The 17,732-nt window shown below is 40.4% G+C and overlaps 1 protein-coding gene across 1 annotated transcript; it reads right to left on the reverse strand.

The window, feature by feature from the left end:
- Positions 1 to 6,223: 6,223 nt before the first annotated feature.
- Positions 6,224 to 17,546, reverse strand: RFC3 (replication factor C (activator 1) 3, 38kDa). Its single transcript, XM_009327859.1, has 9 exons — positions 17,451 to 17,546; positions 16,553 to 16,690; positions 15,314 to 15,381; positions 12,381 to 12,478; positions 10,659 to 10,840; positions 10,276 to 10,412; positions 10,047 to 10,145; positions 8,933 to 9,002; positions 6,224 to 7,223 (listed from the first exon to the last, which is right to left on the reverse strand). Exons 1-9 carry the CDS (start codon positions 17,544 to 17,546, stop codon positions 7,032 to 7,034), a joined length of 1,080 nt encoding a protein of 359 aa, XP_009326134.1. The 3' UTR covers positions 6,224 to 7,031.
- Positions 17,547 to 17,732: the final 186 nt, after the last annotated feature.

Raw genomic sequence — 17,732 nt, forward strand, 5'->3', positions numbered from 1 at the left:
AGCCCAGCAGCTTTTTTTTTCCCACCAGCACGTTCCCTTCACCCCCATATTCAGGCATCTCTACACAGCTTTGTAAATTAAAATAGAAAATGTCTTCTACTGCACCCTGCTGATCTACTGTGTGTTGGAGCACAACCTCTTCCAAGCACAGGAACACTCATTTCACGTGCAGAAAGTTGAGGAGATGTGGCAGAAGGCCAACACAGCTGAGTGGGGATCTCCTGACCAAGCTCAAATGTGTAAAGCAAGGTTCCAATTAGAAATTTTTAGAAATTAGAAAATTAGGAAAAGATTTTCCCTGTGAGGGCAGTGAAACGGGCTGCCCAGAGGGGTGGTGGATGCTCTGTCCTTGGAGATACTGAAACCTCAGCCACTGAGGGCTGAGCAATCCAGTGTGGCTGGACCTGCTGGGAGCAGAGGGGTGGACAAGACAACTTCCAGAGGTCCCTTCCAACCTAAAGCACCGGAGGCAGGAGGCAGACCTTGTCTTTCACAGGAAAGGTTACTGAAGAACTGTTATCCTGGGCAAGGCTTGCTGGCCACAGCCAAAGAGACTGGAGAACAGGCACACGCTGTGCCTCAGGGCAAAAAGGGGCAACTGTGGTGCCAGACTGGCAGAAAAGGAGGTGTGAGGAAGTTTGAGAGTGGGAAGATTTACGACTGATTGGGGGATTACAGCTATTGAATTTGGGGTGTCCTCATGGAAAAAGGAGCCCTGGGACACTAGGGAGTAGAAGACAGCAGCTCTGGGTTGGGAAGCATTGACTGTGCCAGGCAGGAGGACCTGGGCATTGGTGGCTGTAAAGCAGGGCGGTTTGATGGACACAGCAGCCTGGAGCTTCGGGGAGGAGGAGAAGTACTGGGGCTACGTGAAGATCCCATGTTCTAGGACAGGGAAACATGTAGAAACTGCCTTTGCTGTTTCTGTTCTTGGGCATATGGTAGCCATAGACATACCCTAGGACTCCTCCCCTCCTCAGTGCCTTTTCATGCACCAAACCAGGCTCTTTTGCTTGCTGTCCTAGTCCATGAATGTTGGCTGCAGTGGACCACATCAACGAAAGAGGTGGAGTTGCCCTCTTCTGAGTCCTGCGAACCCCATGGGCTGATGGGGAAGGCAGGTGGATGAGCTGGATTTGAATTACAAATATTAGGCAGTAACTAGTTCACTGACAATAATTTTCAGAAATTACAGTCAATTTGCCCTTTTACTGCTATTTTAAGAGATTCCAGTGTTCCCATTTCCCTCAAATGCCGCTATGCAGACCACTGATTCAGCAGATTCTTCAGGGGTTTCAAAAGAACGGTTGGTGGGACAGGCAGGGACACCATCAAACAGATCAGCCGCTGTTACACAGTAGAAATTATTTCTATCATGGATGAGGCAGAATTTTAACAGCTGTTTTTAACCTCTAATTTCCCTCCTAAACACACTGCTACATAACAGTAAAATGCATTAATAACATATTAAAATAAACCTATTAATTAGAAACAAAATTAATCACCCTAGTTTAAATCTCTTTAGATAGAGCAAGTGCAGAATTCAGGTCTCCCACTTCTGGCTGAGTGCTCCGGCTTTGCACTCCACCTGTTGGAAAAGCATGAGCCTTGCTCACCTACACGGAATATTTGTAGATTCCTGCCTAGGTAGATAGGTCCCAAGCAGAGAGGCACCTCCCTTGCAGCTGTCCTTCAAGTGTCTAAAGCCACCCCCTGCCTTGCCTTCATGTTTTTGGTAGCTGACCTCCTCTGCCTGTCTCCAGCCACTCTCAAACTGACTCTTGCTGTTTCCGCCACCTTCATTCTTGGAAATGAATTTCAGATATTTCAGCCTTCTTTGCAAACCAGGTGAGAAAGGGAGCTTAAGAGGAGGAGAAATCTCAAGCGCGGCTCAGACACGGTTTGAAGGGACCCTGGGCAGAAGACAGCATGCACAAGGTGGAACTAGGAACCTGCACTCCAGCAGTTATCGTGGCATGAAACTACTTCAGGAATAACACTGAGGGGTCTGTAGAAAAATAGTAACAGTGATCAACTAACTTCTGTGAGGTGGTCCCTGAGAAAGAGTTAAAAGTAACTGCAGGACTTCCACAGGACTAAGAAGTTGTAATTTTGATTAAGAGCCCAATGTCACTTAAAGGACTATCACAGACGCGTTTCTGATAAAGTACTTCATTGTATCAATGGCAGAGGTTTCCCTTGACACAGCAAAACAGACATTCCTCCAAGCTGCAGGTACTCCTGTCTTGCCAAGCCACCCACATGCATTGCTACTGGACCAGGAGTGATTTTGATAGAGGACTGTGGTGTGGCAGCAAGGATGCTCCCACCGCTGCATTACTGCAGGGAAGCAGAGGACAGCAACCTTAGCTGTTGCCCAGCATTTTAGATGACATCTCATAGCATCTTGTTCCTAAGACAGGCTCCACGGTGAAAGACCAACACCTATTCCATGTCTTAGGACAGGGCTGAAGATCAGCTCCAAGAAGGTGTCAGGACAGAGGTGGTGATGGGTGCCCCTGCACCTCTGCTAGGAGAAACGCAGGTGGGCCAGTGGTGTCAGCGATGAAGTTACGTGCTTTGGGCTCCTGCTTGTATTATCTTATGTCTCACTCCTATTTAAGAGATGCCAAACCCGTCCCCACTGAAATACCACCTAACACCCAAATGATTGGGACAATATTTACTAGCTCAGGGACCGCTGAAACAGAGTATACAATTTCTTCCGGAAGTTCAGCACACACACTGTCCACAACTGTCAAAGAAGATCTGTTATGGGAATGTTTGACTGCTAATAGGCTTGTTTTTCAGATGAGCAAAGCATCCTCTGCTTTAAAAAAAAATACTGGGTTAGGCCCTAGTTGTCCTAGTTAATTTGGACAGAAAATAATTTCAATTTTGATGACAGATAAAATTCTGAGTCAGTTCCTCAACATATTGATGTTAATAGCAAACTCTTTTCATCTTGGCCACTTTGTGATGTGCGGCTAATTCCTGACATGCAACTTGCACGATGTACTATTGATTAGCCTGCAGGGCACATTTGACAATAGAGGTTAATTTCTTTTGCGTGCTTATGTATTTGCATTCCTTCCCTCCCTATGAAAAATAAAGATCAAGAGAAGTATGTCAGCCTTCAAGAACAAGAAGTGCATTTCACTGTCATGTTAAGACAACTTTTGTTTAGCAGACTACAACTTTGGGTTTCGGTTTGGGTCATCGATTGAAATCCAGTGCAACAAATTCTTACAGCACTAATTGTTAGCACAGGCATAAAACGTTAAGAAGGATTAAAGGCTGCTCAGGCATACCAGAGCTCTTTCCAACAAGACAGATTACAGCTATTATTTTATATCAATGAACTGTAATAATCTTGAATTCCCTGCACTGGAAGGAAATTTGTGATAATGAACTCTTCTCTTATCTACCTTACCTTCTAGCCTGCGATAATCAGGGTACTTCTTTGGTAGAGAAGGGGACATTCCTCATGTCAGCTTTGCTCATATGAATTTATTTAACAAAATACATTTTAAAAATCAGTTTTCATGTCAGACAATATGTTCATTATGATTAATGCTCAAGTAGAGTTGTTTATCATGGATGTCTAAAAATAACGTGATTTTAAAAATAAAGTTTCCCACAGGAGTTAACACTTGGACTTCAGAAATGGGGAATAAAGTCTGAATGCACCACTCGCCCTTTGCACAGCTGCTCTGCACAGCAGAGAAAGTTTTAACTAAAGTAGTTGCTGCCTTTAGTTTCTTGATCATTTTTTTTTTAAATCTGTTTCACCTCTGGCTTTCTGTGCTAGCACGAAGCTGACTCCTCTGCGACCTCAGACTTGTTCAGTGCTTAAGTCCCACCTGGGTGGGTGCAGCTTGGAGTTTTCATTTGGAACTAGCAGGAGGTGACGCTGGATGAAAGCAAGGGTAATCCTCTCAGCATGCAATTCAGAAGCAATTCTAAGAAGGTCTCAAAAGATGAAATCAGCTGAAGAAATGGATCATCTAGAGGTTGGTCCTGTGCTTAAAAGTCTACCTGCAGTGCCTCTCCCACTTCATCTCTGAAGCAGCCGTGCAGTGCTCAGCGTAGGTCCAGCACAGCGCTGTCACTGGGCTGTGTGCATGCAGGCTGCGGAGGCAGCCGTGCCCACCCCAGGAGACCCTTGCTTACCAGGCTAAGGTTCTGCTTTTCTGGTAAAAGGGTTACATGGTAGCCTCAGGAGGGGAAAAAATGGCAGAAAACTCCTTTTTGTTTCTGACAGCCACCTGGTCGTACGTTCCCATCAGCCCTAGTCAGTGCACAGCATGAGGGATGGGGGTTACTGGTCCCTGCTTCCTCCAGCGCAGCCCAGGAACTCAGTTCTGCGCCACATTGCCTCTAAGCAAGTGCTACAGCTACCCGAAAGGGAGGGGAAGCAGCATCCAAGGTGGCTAGCAGCCTCTTAACATGTTCCCAAAAAAGCACAACACTTGATCATTATCATAGAATCTGTCAAGTTAGAAGGGACCCGTGAGAGTCATCGAGTCCAACTCCCTGCTCCTCGCAGGACTACCTAAAGCTAAACCATACAACTAAAAGCATCGTCCAGATGCTCCTTGAACTCTGACAGGCTTGGTGCTGTGACCACTTCCCTGGGGAGCCTGTTACAGATACTGAGGCAAAATTGCCTTAAAAATTACTGTAGGAAGGAAAAATGTGTGCAGAGATTTATGAGATACTGTGCCCATGCGTTTAAATTTGGTTGCTCTAGACTATGGAAGACAGAGGCAGGAGCAGGGGGAGATGCTGGCTTTCGGGAACAGTGATAGCCATTTCCTCTGCCAGCGATCATTATCCCATTTTTCCACCCTTGACTACTCTTGATTCACCCCAGGTAGAAAATGATAAAAATGAAACTTCAAGAAGAGGCAGCAAGAACACCCACAGAGAGATTTATGTTGGGGTTTCAGACTCCTAGACAATGCTGCTGAGATCTTTTGAAACAAACAGCAAGCCGCTCCTCTGCCTCCTCAACTGACAAACCTACGATCCAGCTCCTGCCTCTCCCCCCTCTGCATCAACATTGCCCTTGTGCATTTCAACTGTATTTCACAAATCCCTACATACATTCCTCTTCTCCCACGTTAGTTTTTGGGGTTGTTTGTTTGTTTTTTTTTTTTTTGGGGGGGGGGGGGGGGGGGAGAAGGGTTTCGTCAGCGGGGGAAGAGTGTTTCATCATCTTTTGGATTCACACTTTTGCTTCATCACACGCTATACTTGTAGTAGGCAAATGGTAAAGTTTGTTCAGCTTTTAAAAATTAGTAGGTAAGACTAGGCTCCTGAAAGAGTGGGCAATTTGTACATGCAGTAATTATGCCCCCTCTACAAAGAGGAGCACAAGAATGGTAATGGATTTAAGTACTCATTTCCACTATCACTGACTAATTTAATGGTTTTCTAGGATCTCTGACAGTCAAGACACTCACACTCTGACAAGCTACCAGTAGGTGAAAAGAGCAGATGGAAGAAGAAAAAAAATTCCAGACTTCTTCAGTTTTAAGACCAGTTGAGCATGAAGCAGGCCAGCACCATCTTACCGAGAATAATTCACAGCTTGCCTTCAGATTCAACACCACACATGGGATGGTGAAGTTCCTGAGAATGGCAGTGACACTACCTCTTTTAAGGACTAATGCTGCCTTTTGTACGTTTTAAAGGGGATGACAAAGTTAGTAATTACTAGTGAGATTTTTTCTTTATCAGTTACTAGAGGGAGAGCCCTAGCTTCCAAAAACCTGCCATTATGCATAACTAGCTCTGACACAAAAATCCCCAAATACTAAACCCTTCCCTGCTAAAAAAAAAAAAAGCAGGGGGGAAATGGGAAACTATTTAATTCACTTTATCTTTAAAGACTATCTAGTAATAGCCTAAATTAGCAGAGTGAAGTAACAAAAGGCATGAATTCAGTCATTTTTAGGGTACCATAGTACATAGGCATAATGTGTGAAAGACTTGCAGCATGAAGTGGCACAGGCAGTGTTGGTTGGGGTTTTTATTATTTTGTGAGGATTTTTTCTTTTTTTGTTGTTTGTGTTTGTTTTTCTAAACTTCAGTGGCTCCCTTTAGTCTTACAATGGGGGGGTATATCCCACCTTTCTGAAAGGCAGTCTGCATCAAAGCAAATACCTAGGTATTTACAGACAGCGTGAAACACTAATTCAGCATTGCATTTGTTGTTCATATTTTTCCAATTTATTTTGCCATTTTTAAAATGTCACATATCGTTTTAAGAGGTGAAAGAATATTGTTAAGAAGTTGAAACCTTACCCTTGATTAAACCACAGCCAAAGGAATAATCTTTACCTGAACAGCACTAAGTATGTTGAAAGTGCCAGCCAGCAAGTGGCCTTGCTTTATATGGGTATATTCCTTCCAAACAAAAAGTTCCGTGCTGTCAAACTGATTTACAGGCAACACAAAAGTATTGCTCATCCACAATTTCAATGCAACTGCTTACAAACAAGAGTCAGAAAACATCCTGTGTCAGCACACCACAGAAAACAGTGTGACTAAAATAAAAGAAGCCAGACAAGCAGCGAGATACGTAAATCAGTAGGCAGAACATACATGCTCAAACTGGAACTTACCACAACATGGAAAAACCATCCTTTGCTTACAGCCTTGCCCATGAACAGTCAAAAAGCAAGTATGCAGCATCCATGTTCTCTCTCCTTAATGTCAGCTTACAAATACTGCAAAGCGACTATGATCTTACACATCTTCCAAGGTAACTTGTTGTCTTTCTGAAAGGCTAATGTATTTTTTATGGATCTAAAGATGGATTTGTGGCTGTCAAACAATCCATCTGGTTTCTAAAAGTGAACAAACATTGTTCTTTAGTTCACTGTGTTTTCTATTAATAGCAAAATAAAATTTTTTGGGGGCTTTGAACTAGACCCACATGCAGTCATGCATGGACAAGTAGACAACATCTGCAACATTACTGGCATCATGACACAACATTCTGTGTACTTTGGGCATCAGAGTTAGAACATCATGTCATCTAGTCCATCCTCCATAAACTTCTTGTAAATTGCCATAAACTTTGCTACAAATGCTTCCAGATGATAAATGGCTTTGCTGCCCAGTTGCAGGCGGTGTTCATAGAAGGCCGCCATCTGTGCAACTTCTCCTTTCAGTTGTCCATCACAGTTATTTAGAAGTTCTGTCAGGAGGCCCTGAAAGGGGAAAAAACAGGACAGTATTTGAAAAATTATATATTTTTTGTTAACAGGATAACCTTATTTCTCTGAAAATAGCCAAGCTATGACCAATAGTTCACTCATGAATCCAACAGAAAAGACATTCCAGAACCATTACACCACCTATTTAACAGAACCAGATTCATGGAACCATGTCTTTTAAGAATGTTCTTTCAAGATAATTCCTCATGTCAAAATAGATGTTACCTGTTGTGTTCTTAGATGGAAAAATCATGTATTGGAACTACTTATACCTTAATAAAGGAAATAAATTAACCTCATCTCCAAATACTGTAACCTCTACTGCAGACACATGGCCCTGGGGAAAATTTTTACCAAGATAGCAAGCGTATTAAAATCACTTGCTTCCTATCTCAACAGCATCGAGCACAAAGAGAAAAAACATTAATAAATAAGAAGGAAAGGGCTTATTTCAAATTTAAGTATATCTGTTTATATTTATGTACGTACGTATATAGATGTATATAGACATTTATATGTAGACACACACAAGATACTTTACAACAATACTTCAGTCATTACAAAAACCAAATATGCATTATTTTAGATCCAAGACAGCAATAAAACCATTGCAAATCCATCTCTATTAAAACGGTCAGGATTAAGTGAGAAGTATCTCTAGACCATTTCAAGTCTATGAAGAGGGAGCAGGTAGAGAATATCCACCTTTAGCCTGACGACAACAGTCCTCAAACAGGGCAATGCAGGATCCACTAACCTACCATAAGAAAGGAAGGTTAAAGAAACATCTAACTACCAAAACTGTCAGAAAGCAGAAATCAGTTAATGTGAGAAGAAATTTATTGTCTTGTAATTATGTCTGATGGCAAAGTCCACCTAGGGTAAGTTGCAAACATTAGCTTTATTCTTTGTTCCGCTCTAGTTGTCTTCAGCGTGCTTTCATCCTGCCTAAAATAAAAACATGCACATCCCATTTGCCTTCCCCCTCCCCCCCAAGATGACTTCTGTCTTTGAAGAGACCTGCTGGTCTAGCATCCTTCAGCAAACCTTTCCACTAGGACGTAGCAAATATTGAACTCATAACAAAACTTTTACAAAAGAAAACAAACCATATCAAAATTAGCCCATAAAATATATCTATGCTTCAATACAGAAACTGGCCTGAGAAGTCTTCAGGGGGACAAAGCATGTCCTCCTTTGCTTTTACTCAGCTAGGATGCTGCTGTTCTGTGATCACAGAACAAGTTTTAGTAAACCATTCAGAGGTGTGAACAAGGAAGCCTGCAATAAAAATAAACTAGACATTTACATTTTCCAAATTAGAGAATAGAATCTTCCTGCCCCCAAAATCTACACAACTCAACACCATCATGCCTAAATATATTTAGGCATGAACCTAACTAAACAGTCTAGTATTATCGACTGAGGATCATGAGAAGTGAATGCTACGTCTCAGTGTTTGCAGGAACAAGGTCTTTAATTACTGCTTCAGAGCGATAACCTGGACTATTTTGCTTACTCCAGTGGAAAGAAACACAAGAGAAAATATCTTTTGATCACTCATGTCTATTTGGAAAGGATACAGCTTTTCATCAATATTTGGATACTTTGTGATGTTTTAGTGTGGGGGTTTTTTAAACTCAAATTGAGACTGTCATAGTGTTAATATTTATAACATATTAAGAGCTAGACAGCTGAATTACCTTCATTATAATCTCAGGAGGAATGCAGTGTGTCAGGAGTTCATAAAGCCGTCCACGGACCTCTAAAAGCCTGTTGGAAAGACACCACAAAATATCAGAAGTATGTCCCCAAAGCATACTAATGTGTTTTCACTATTTGTGAAACATGCTGCAGGAAAAAAGACTCAACCCAAGCAAAGGTGGGTTTCCCCCGCCCCCCGTTTTTGGGTTTGTGTGGTTTTTTAAACCCAAAAACATTGCACAAGGCAGTTTCAATTCAAATGCTACATATCACCTTTTATTCAAAACAGTAAGATAAGTTACATATATTCTAGCTACAATGGTCTCATTTAATCTAGAAGCTACAATGCTATTAGAATTTGTCTCAGGCTTGTCTCCCTTTAATTCCTCTTCATATCTGAATTATTATTCATGCTTAAGATTAGTGAGAAGACACCACAGAATTGATTAGAGCCACAAGATTCGTTTACGCTGTTTTTCTGTCTTCATTGTTTACAAGAGGGGGTAAGACGATTAGGTGGCAGAAAGTGACACAGTTATCAGTTCTCAACTTTTGACATCAGGAGGTCAGAGGCTACAAGCATTTAAATTAAATACAAGAATTTAAGTGACATCTCATGTAATATATGGAACAGACTAAAAGGATCAGGCTGCGTATATGACACCGAGATGGATTAAGGGGGCATAAAAAGCAATGATTTCTCATTTCCAGTTCTTTTACAAAGGTGCATTATGGTAAAGATGGTGAAACAGAAGCCTTAAATAAAACAAAAACAAACAAACAAAACCACACAAAAATACCCCAACACCACACCCTCCCCCCCAAAAAAGAGACAGACAGCACAACATGCAACTAAGCTTATGGTCACTTTTGATTACAAAGCTTCAACAGAGAAAACCAACAATTGTTTCAGTTCCTGAAGCTCATTCAGCCTCCTCTGGTAATTTTAAAGCTCACTTCGTCTGGTTGCAAAGCACCAGCTCCAGTAGTAATGCCAGAAAATTACATATAACTAAAGTAAAGATGCCAGATTTTTAAATATAAGATTTTTTTTTAGGCTCCAGAGTACACCAGAAACATAATTTATAGCTGCAAGCAAGTGTATTCACCTACCTTTGTGGTGTCTGTTGACCAACAATAGCATTTGCAGTTTCTCTCAAATAAACTTCCCAGTCCATCTCAGGAATGTCTTGATCAGCAGTAAAAGGATACCTACACAATTATAATATTTTTTAAAAATTAAAATCAAAGCAAACTGTCACCTATTCTACCAAGGCCTCAGAAGTAAGTTCATTTATGTGTCTGAGAGTATAATTTACATTAATTTTTAGCAGTGACTTACTGTTGTACTCTGCAGGACTCACACATAAGTAATGCTTTCCGAAGATTCCTGCCAGATTTCTCTGCAAGCCTTTGAGCCAGTTCCTGAGGAAGAGTCAGGCCTTCTTTCTTACACACACTGGACAAGACATGGCAGATCTAGACAGGAAACAGATACCAGGGAGTGCAACGCTTAGCAAACAGTTTAGCACCTACAGATTCTCCTGTTTGAAACATTTCTGGACCGGACATGGATCAGTCTTTCATAAAACATGCTTGACAAGTCACCCACCACAAAGAAAAACTAAGAAATATTTTACTTCCATAAAGTGACTTAAGTCCACAGCAAGAACGTATCTAGTAAGAAGTTTTAAATAATTTATTTTTGCTTCTGTTTCAACATACATCTTCAATGCTGGGAGCAGGCACTCGTACAGCCAGGCATCTGCTTTGAATAGGTCCTATAATTTTTGACATGGAGTTGCAGCACAGGATCAACCTGCAGGTCGCCATGTACTTCTCCATTGTTCTTCGCAAAGCATGCTGAGCATCTTTAGTGAGTTTGTCGACTTCTGTCAACAGCACCACTGAAAAAGGATTAAAAAATAGTGCATTTTTTATTAATATCAAGTCTTTCTAAGAAAATGACTACTTTGACATACAAGCGATACATGATACAAGCAGAAAAAGTCAGCATGGTTCCACAGGCAGGAAAATAAAGACTAAGACAACCTGTGTGCCTTTTTGACTGTATAATCTTCTGCTCCTTCACACCCTATATTCATGTCCTGGAACGTCAATTTCTTCAGAGCAGAGCCTGCAACACCTCAGTGCCAAGAAATAATCCAGGTAGGTGTAGAAGCTTTCACTTTGATAATTAGTACAATAACTTTTTAAAGGAATTTTAAGTAAGAAACGCAAAAGAATTTATGGCATAAAGACATATCAAAAAGCAAAAATTTCTTGAAGACTCCCCTCAATACATTTAATATTTAAAAGCCAATGTCTTAGCTTAACAAAGGAGTAGTAGAAAGCTGCCTTGTTACTGCAGCTGTAGCGCCTTTCTGTGGTCTTTTGAAGAAAAAAAAAAAAAGAAAAACGTATTTCAAAAATGCTTCAGAACAACCACGAGATACCTAATATGAAGCAGCTAACCTGACCATCTACCTTCTGCAGGTTCCTCCATAGGCAACTTATGAGTTGGCTCATTTCAGTACTCTGAATGGTCTAGTGAGAACAGCCTGGAGGAACAAGTCAGCCCATTACTCTTCCCCCATTTCTCTTCTGGTTATATATGCAGCCCAAGGAGACCAGCCAGCTTACCAGACACTTTGAGGTGTATGGTATGACTGCAGCTGTAAGGATATATACACCAATAACTGCTAGAGCAAATCAGTGTCTAGCAGCTTAGGTGAAATATAGTATTTCCCGAGAACAGTGAGGAAAACAAGACAAAGTACTAAATCCATGACCATTTTCAACTAATTTCTGCTCTACTCTTATCTGTCAAGATTTCCTCTCTTCTTCAATTTCTTGTTATATAGTTCTGATTTTGCTTTCAGTTTAGTCATGGGGAGGAAAAATAAGGCAGTTGTAGCAACATGTGTCTTGGAAAACTCAATGAAAGCCTTTTTCATTTTTGTACCCAGTGTCCTTCCGTACATTATGGACAAAATGCTTCTAAACTTTCTGCCTCAGAACACTAAAAATAAGCAGCTAACACTTAACTTACACAGCACTGTTTGCCGTAAGGTTATCCTGCCCTTCAACTCAATATTAAGCCTCAGTAGCTCATAACTCAGCTACTACTGTAGATCATTAAACTAAGTTACAGTGCATTTCAATGGTAGACTTGGGAAAAAAAAGACAGCAGGGATCTCAGCTCCCTCTGCCCAGCCATTCATTCGACTAAACCCTGTCCTCCTAAGAAACCAAGACAAAAGAACTTCATACTGAACATTTAACCACTCAAGATATTTCCACAGTGGAAGAAAAATGGGAGGTTGTTTAATTTGGGAAAGGTTCATGTATGTCCTCAGGTAATATACAGGTACAAACAAAACAGCTGAAATCTGCGAAAAACAAGTTTAAAAAGTACTTTGACTGGTTTTAACTGTTTTTACTCACCTTTAAAATCTCGTTGGGTGCTTGTCTCAAGCTGTTGGGATTGTGCTACTGTCTTCAAGAGTTCCTGAATTACTACACGGTCATTGTTTCCTGCATCACTGTACCAGGAGTTTGAATAAAACTTGGTTTAAAATAACTTTATTCTGCATATAAAATACATCCTCCTAAGCAGGATGGATGTATTTTGTCAACTGACTAAACAAGAATGCCAAAACAATTCAGAAGCTGTTGAGGTTAGAATTAAGCTCAAAACACACATACTTTGTTGAAAAGTTACCTTCCCAATAATAAAACCAACCGAAAGCTTATGCAGGCACAGCTGGATTAGTAGCACTGTATTGGGCAGCAGTGAAACCATTGTCAAATGTTTTATTAACTCTTTAAAATAGGACTTATTTTTATGGTATGAGAAATCTAAACTTTTGTTACTTGCAATTTGGGCAAAGACAGGTAATGCGAACATTTTTACCCATTATGGGAAGAAAAATTAAGTCTAATCACATAATAGGATGCCTGACTGAAAAGGACTGATGTAAATACATAGGTGTTTTTCCTCTGAAAATTAGATGTCATGCTATGAACAACCTATATGCTTAATGGAAACTTGAATGGCAGACAGTGAAGTTAGAGTTATTAGTAAAAGATTGATACTCAGATACTACTACAGCACAGATGGTTAACTTTTTTCCTCTTAGAAGGCAGGAAAACATGGGGAAACACTAGATATCCTTCCTGCCTCTTCTTACTATCCCCTAGAGTGGCACTGCACAGCTTTCTCAGTCCCCAGGTTAGTAGCTCAGCTAGCTTGACTCAGATTTGACAACCACTGGGGATTGACTTGCAAGCTAGATTACTGAAAAAGCAAAGAAAAAGAAGGGAAAAACCCAGACTCTTTAGCATCCGCACACTATTGCCTTCACAGAGGCAGCAGTAGCTCTGCAATATTTCACTGGCAAGCAAATGAAAAAGGCATTTGTCCGTCCTGTTCTAGTCACCACTCAACCAGACCTTCGCCATTCTTGCCAAGGAGAAGGCAGCAGAATGTACAGAAGCATATTAGGTCAACAGTTCACAATCTGCTGAATAGGCTACACTGACTTTGACTGCAGAGATCTGTCATTCAGCAAGGGAGCAGACCTGTGATTACAGCGCAAAAACCAAAAAGCAAAACAAAACAAGCCGGTTCTACTTATGAGCTAGGCCGGTTTTTGGAAATGGAAAGTGACTAAAGCAGTTTTCTAACATTTAAAGATAAATTTTTCTCTGCAGTAACGGAGAACCTAGAATTATAATTTCATGGTGAAAGATTATCCTTGATGTCATGTAACCACACCAAACATTCCAGGAAAACAATGAACAAAGGCAGCTACCACACAAACGTTTAATTTTCGTTGTTTCTTATTCTTTCATTACCCACTTACTTACTCAGGAGAACCCATTTTAAAGCATCTACCCAAGCTAGTCAAGTGACCAGCAGGCAACGTTTTGGAATTCAGACAAAATCCTCCTTTTGGAGGAAAAAGAACAGCTCTATCTAATAAAGTTCCATAATAAATTCAATATCTGCAGAGTCCTTCCCAGAAGTTAATTTCCTTTCTCTGTTAGCCATTTATCATGTGCCATGTTACCCAAGATGCACAACATGATTTCACAGTACTATAATTCAATCAAACTTCACAGACTATAGCACAACACACGCAGGTTCACTGTCTTGTCAGACATAAACACGACAATCGCTTGATCACTTAAAGCCTATGAATCAATATATTAATGAATCAATATATTAATTCTTAATCAAAACTCAGCACTACTATTATATACAATAACCAATACAGCAGTTCTACACTTTCAGGATTTTTATATTTAAAGTAAAATACAATTATTTTATATGTTTCAAGCTAGAAGTATTCTATGGAGAGTAATAGAAGAAGTATTAGTAGTATTAGGTTATCAGAGCAGAAGATTGAATGGTCAGACATTTCATATCAGCAAAATGACACATTCAAACAGTTAATTACCAATAAAAGTCTCAGCTTTAATTATTCGGGTCTGTATTAGAATACCAGCAGATATTCACTAACCAATACACAGAGATGAGCTGCAGAACGAGCTTTTAAAGGAGACGTGGTACATGAGAATAGCTTCTAAAATGCAGAGCAACATGAGAAAAGGTTTAGCAATAAGCACAAAGCTAAAAGTTACTTCAGGATACAAATTGCCTTGTAATTGTAACCCAGACAACAAAGCCAACATAACCAAAGCCTCCCAGTGCACAATGACATTTACTCTCATGTGATTTGAAGCAACATTAAAGGGTTTCAGGTAAATACAAGTATTTACTTTGGGTCAGTGAACTACCACCAGCAATTTCACAACTGTCAGAGAAGAGATACAGTACACCATTATAGCTTCTGTTGTTTAAATCAACATCTGACCTCGCTCATGACAAGATTCCCAGTATTTTGTGGTGGTGTTCTTTCCCGCGCTCTAAACTCTTTATTTTAAGAGTTACTGGGTAAGCCTCGCGTACTTTCAAATCACTTTATTTTTGTATTTGGGAGAGAACTAACAATATGGGGGTGTTGGTTCCAATAAAAGTTCTCAGTTTCAACTTATATGGTTAAATCTATGAATCAGAATTTTTTCTGTTACACAGTCCTCAACATCAGCACGCTTATATGGCTAGTTAATCAGAACATTACTGTCTTTAGTATACAGCAATCCAAGTTTTTGTACATTTAGAGCTGTTCAATTAAAAATCCTCTCCCTGCTCCCATTTGCCGTCCAAACCCATAAACTATTATCCAATTTGCTCAGGCAATAAATTGGGCAATCATGCCCTTACATACCACCCTTACATACCCAGGTTGAAACCACTTGCAATATGACCAGCGGCTTATATTTGAAGTGGGACATTTTGACTGTACACTTACCTTGGGTTAACTTCAAGGTGATAATTACTTGCAATGGTGCTAATCTCAATTTTCTTTTTAGAAGGTGCCTATGGAGAAAGTAAGCATATTAAATTTAAAAAAGAGGGTTCTAAAAATCTGATGCAAAAGTTTATCTTACAGATTACAACTGGCTAGGTCACAGGCAAACCAAAAGTCTCAGAGATCAAAGAACTGCTGAGACACTAGACTTATGCATCTCCTATTCCCCAACCCCACCTCCAAGTGAGGAGTACTGACACATCATCCAGCCTGTAAAATAATAACAGTAATGTTTATTATAGCAACGCATAGTACATATCACTGCATACTCCAGTCACTGAGTTTTGTAACGAGAAATCTTATTATTGGGATCAGCCATTCAAAATAAGGGATACGCTGTCCCTCCAAAGAAAAGTTTTGGAGGGAAAACCTCTGGACAAGCCTGAAGAGGTTGTTTACTTCTCTTGGCAAAGGATTTCAAATCTATATTTTGTTTAAAGAAAATACTAGTATTTATATCACCACTGAATTTGGGTCTGAACAGTTAAATATATCCTATATTTCTATCATCCAGTCCAATTATTATATTTGTTCCACTACTGAGAATTAAAAAGCAAGCATTAAATAACCTACTTATCAATAAAGCTTGATAACCCCTTGCTGGTTAAGCCTTCCATAACAAGGATTTTGAATAGATACTGTAACCTCTTAATAATGAACAATTAAATGCCTGAGACCAAGGCAGATAGAATTTAAATTGATTTTTTTATTTTTTGCTAATGCTGAAATTGTCGCTATGGGAATGAGAAAGCAAGTTAAAACTTGCATATATGCAAAAAGAAGTGCTAATAATTTTAAAAATAAGGGTTATTTTTACAGACAAATGAAGTTCTATACATATAATTGAGAGCTAGTCTACTACAAAACATGCTATTGTCTAAACCGACCTGTAAAATAAAAAAAAGAAAAATAAAAAAAGCAATCAACTAGCCACAGAAAACAACAAAAAACTCCACATCCTCCCACCCATGAAGACCTCAGGAACAAGAACATCTGGCAAAAGTATTTGTTCATGTAACCAAACTAGTCTGATTAATTACATAAGAGGGCTTGAAGACACTGAGTGCAAAAAAAGTTATTTTTAAAACTCCAATAAATATAAAGGCCTCACAACAGAAATATGTCAGTATATAAATATCCACATTACTTCGCAGCACATGGAGATTTATTTTTTTTTACCGTTATACTCTGATGCTCAATCCTCAGTTTTTCCACTCCTGCACCATATAATTCCCTCAACAAACACATTATTCTTGTCTTTTTTCCAGCTCCTGATGGTCCATACACCAACAGATGAGGGAAGTCACCACACTGAACCTGAACACAAAGCAACACAATTAGTTAGCTACAACAATATTCTCCTTGTAAGACAGTATTCATCCTTCCATTCTCACCCAAGTTTACATGGAATGACTCTTCCAGCTCAGTCACGACATAGTTCCTAGAATTCCTTTCCCAGAGCCATATTTCCTACAGAACATCATATTTTTCCTGAAGACCGTGTGTAACTCATTTAACTTCAAAACACCTCACCCCTCAAAAAAACAAACAAACAAACAAAAAAAAAAACCACAGAACCCAAAAACCCTCCCCAGCATTTACGTGCTTTCCAGGGCTTCTAGAGTGACAACTGCAATAAACACTCAGTAAAAAGGATTAAAACAAAGTTTAAAGCCCATATACACACATAGAATTATGTATAGATATGCATAATACATAATTAAACATAATTACTTTGTTGTTTCATTTGCAAGCCTTGAACCTGGGCACGCGAGTAATAGATAGCCTGTATTTAAACGAAGATAGGAGTTTACTTCTTGAAAAGCTAAAAAGCATGACCTGGAGAACGTCCGACCAAACCCCGCAGTCAGAATTTGCGTTAGTTAGATGTAACAGTCATAGAGAAACACTGGGAGAGTGAATCAGCCCAGCGGTCTAGTGACGGGAAGTCAGCACATCTGGCAGGGGAAGCAGTCCTTTAACATCCAAGCAATTACTGACATTTATTCCCAGCTGCTCACCTTAAAAGCTCCAGCTAACTCTAAGTGAACAAGGTAAGCCCTATTCTCAGGGATACTGATCGTTCTCGGCCAAAACCGGCAGGAAGCACATCACTCCCGAAAAAGCCAGGCCACCTATTTCCCCGCAGCCTTTTCCTTCGCGTGAAGGCCATGCTCCCGAGCGGGACGCGATGCCAGCGGAACCACCGTCCCCACCGGCGGCGCCCGGCAGGGAAGCTCCTCCGAAGGCTAGGGCCCGCACCGCGGGAAAGCTCCCAACCCCCGCCCTGCAGACGCAGCTCACGGGCCGCGGAATCCCGCCTCCCGGAGGGTCCCCGCTGCGGGGAGGAGAGGGGCCC

Source organism: Pygoscelis adeliae, unplaced genomic scaffold, assembly GCF_000699105.1.
Source record: "Pygoscelis adeliae isolate BGI_AS28 unplaced genomic scaffold, ASM69910v1 Scaffold14, whole genome shotgun sequence".
In the NCBI taxonomy this organism is placed as follows: Eukaryota; Metazoa; Chordata; class Aves; order Sphenisciformes; family Spheniscidae; genus Pygoscelis; species Pygoscelis adeliae.

Bases quoted from the DNA above. Each gene is read 5' to 3' on its own strand.
- RFC3 (XM_009327859.1), bottom strand. From the start codon at position 17,546: ATGGCCTTCACGCGAAGGAAAAGGCTGCGGGGAAATAGGTGGCCTGGC. The intron at 10,841-12,380 runs GTGAGTAAAAAC...ATCCTTTTTCAG, and splicing joins CACCCAACGAGATTTTAAAG to TGGTGCTGTTGACAGAAGTC. The intron at 7,224-8,932 runs GTAATTCAGCTG...TTCCCCTTTCAG, and splicing joins CTCCTGAGATTATAATGAAG to GGCCTCCTGACAGAACTTCT.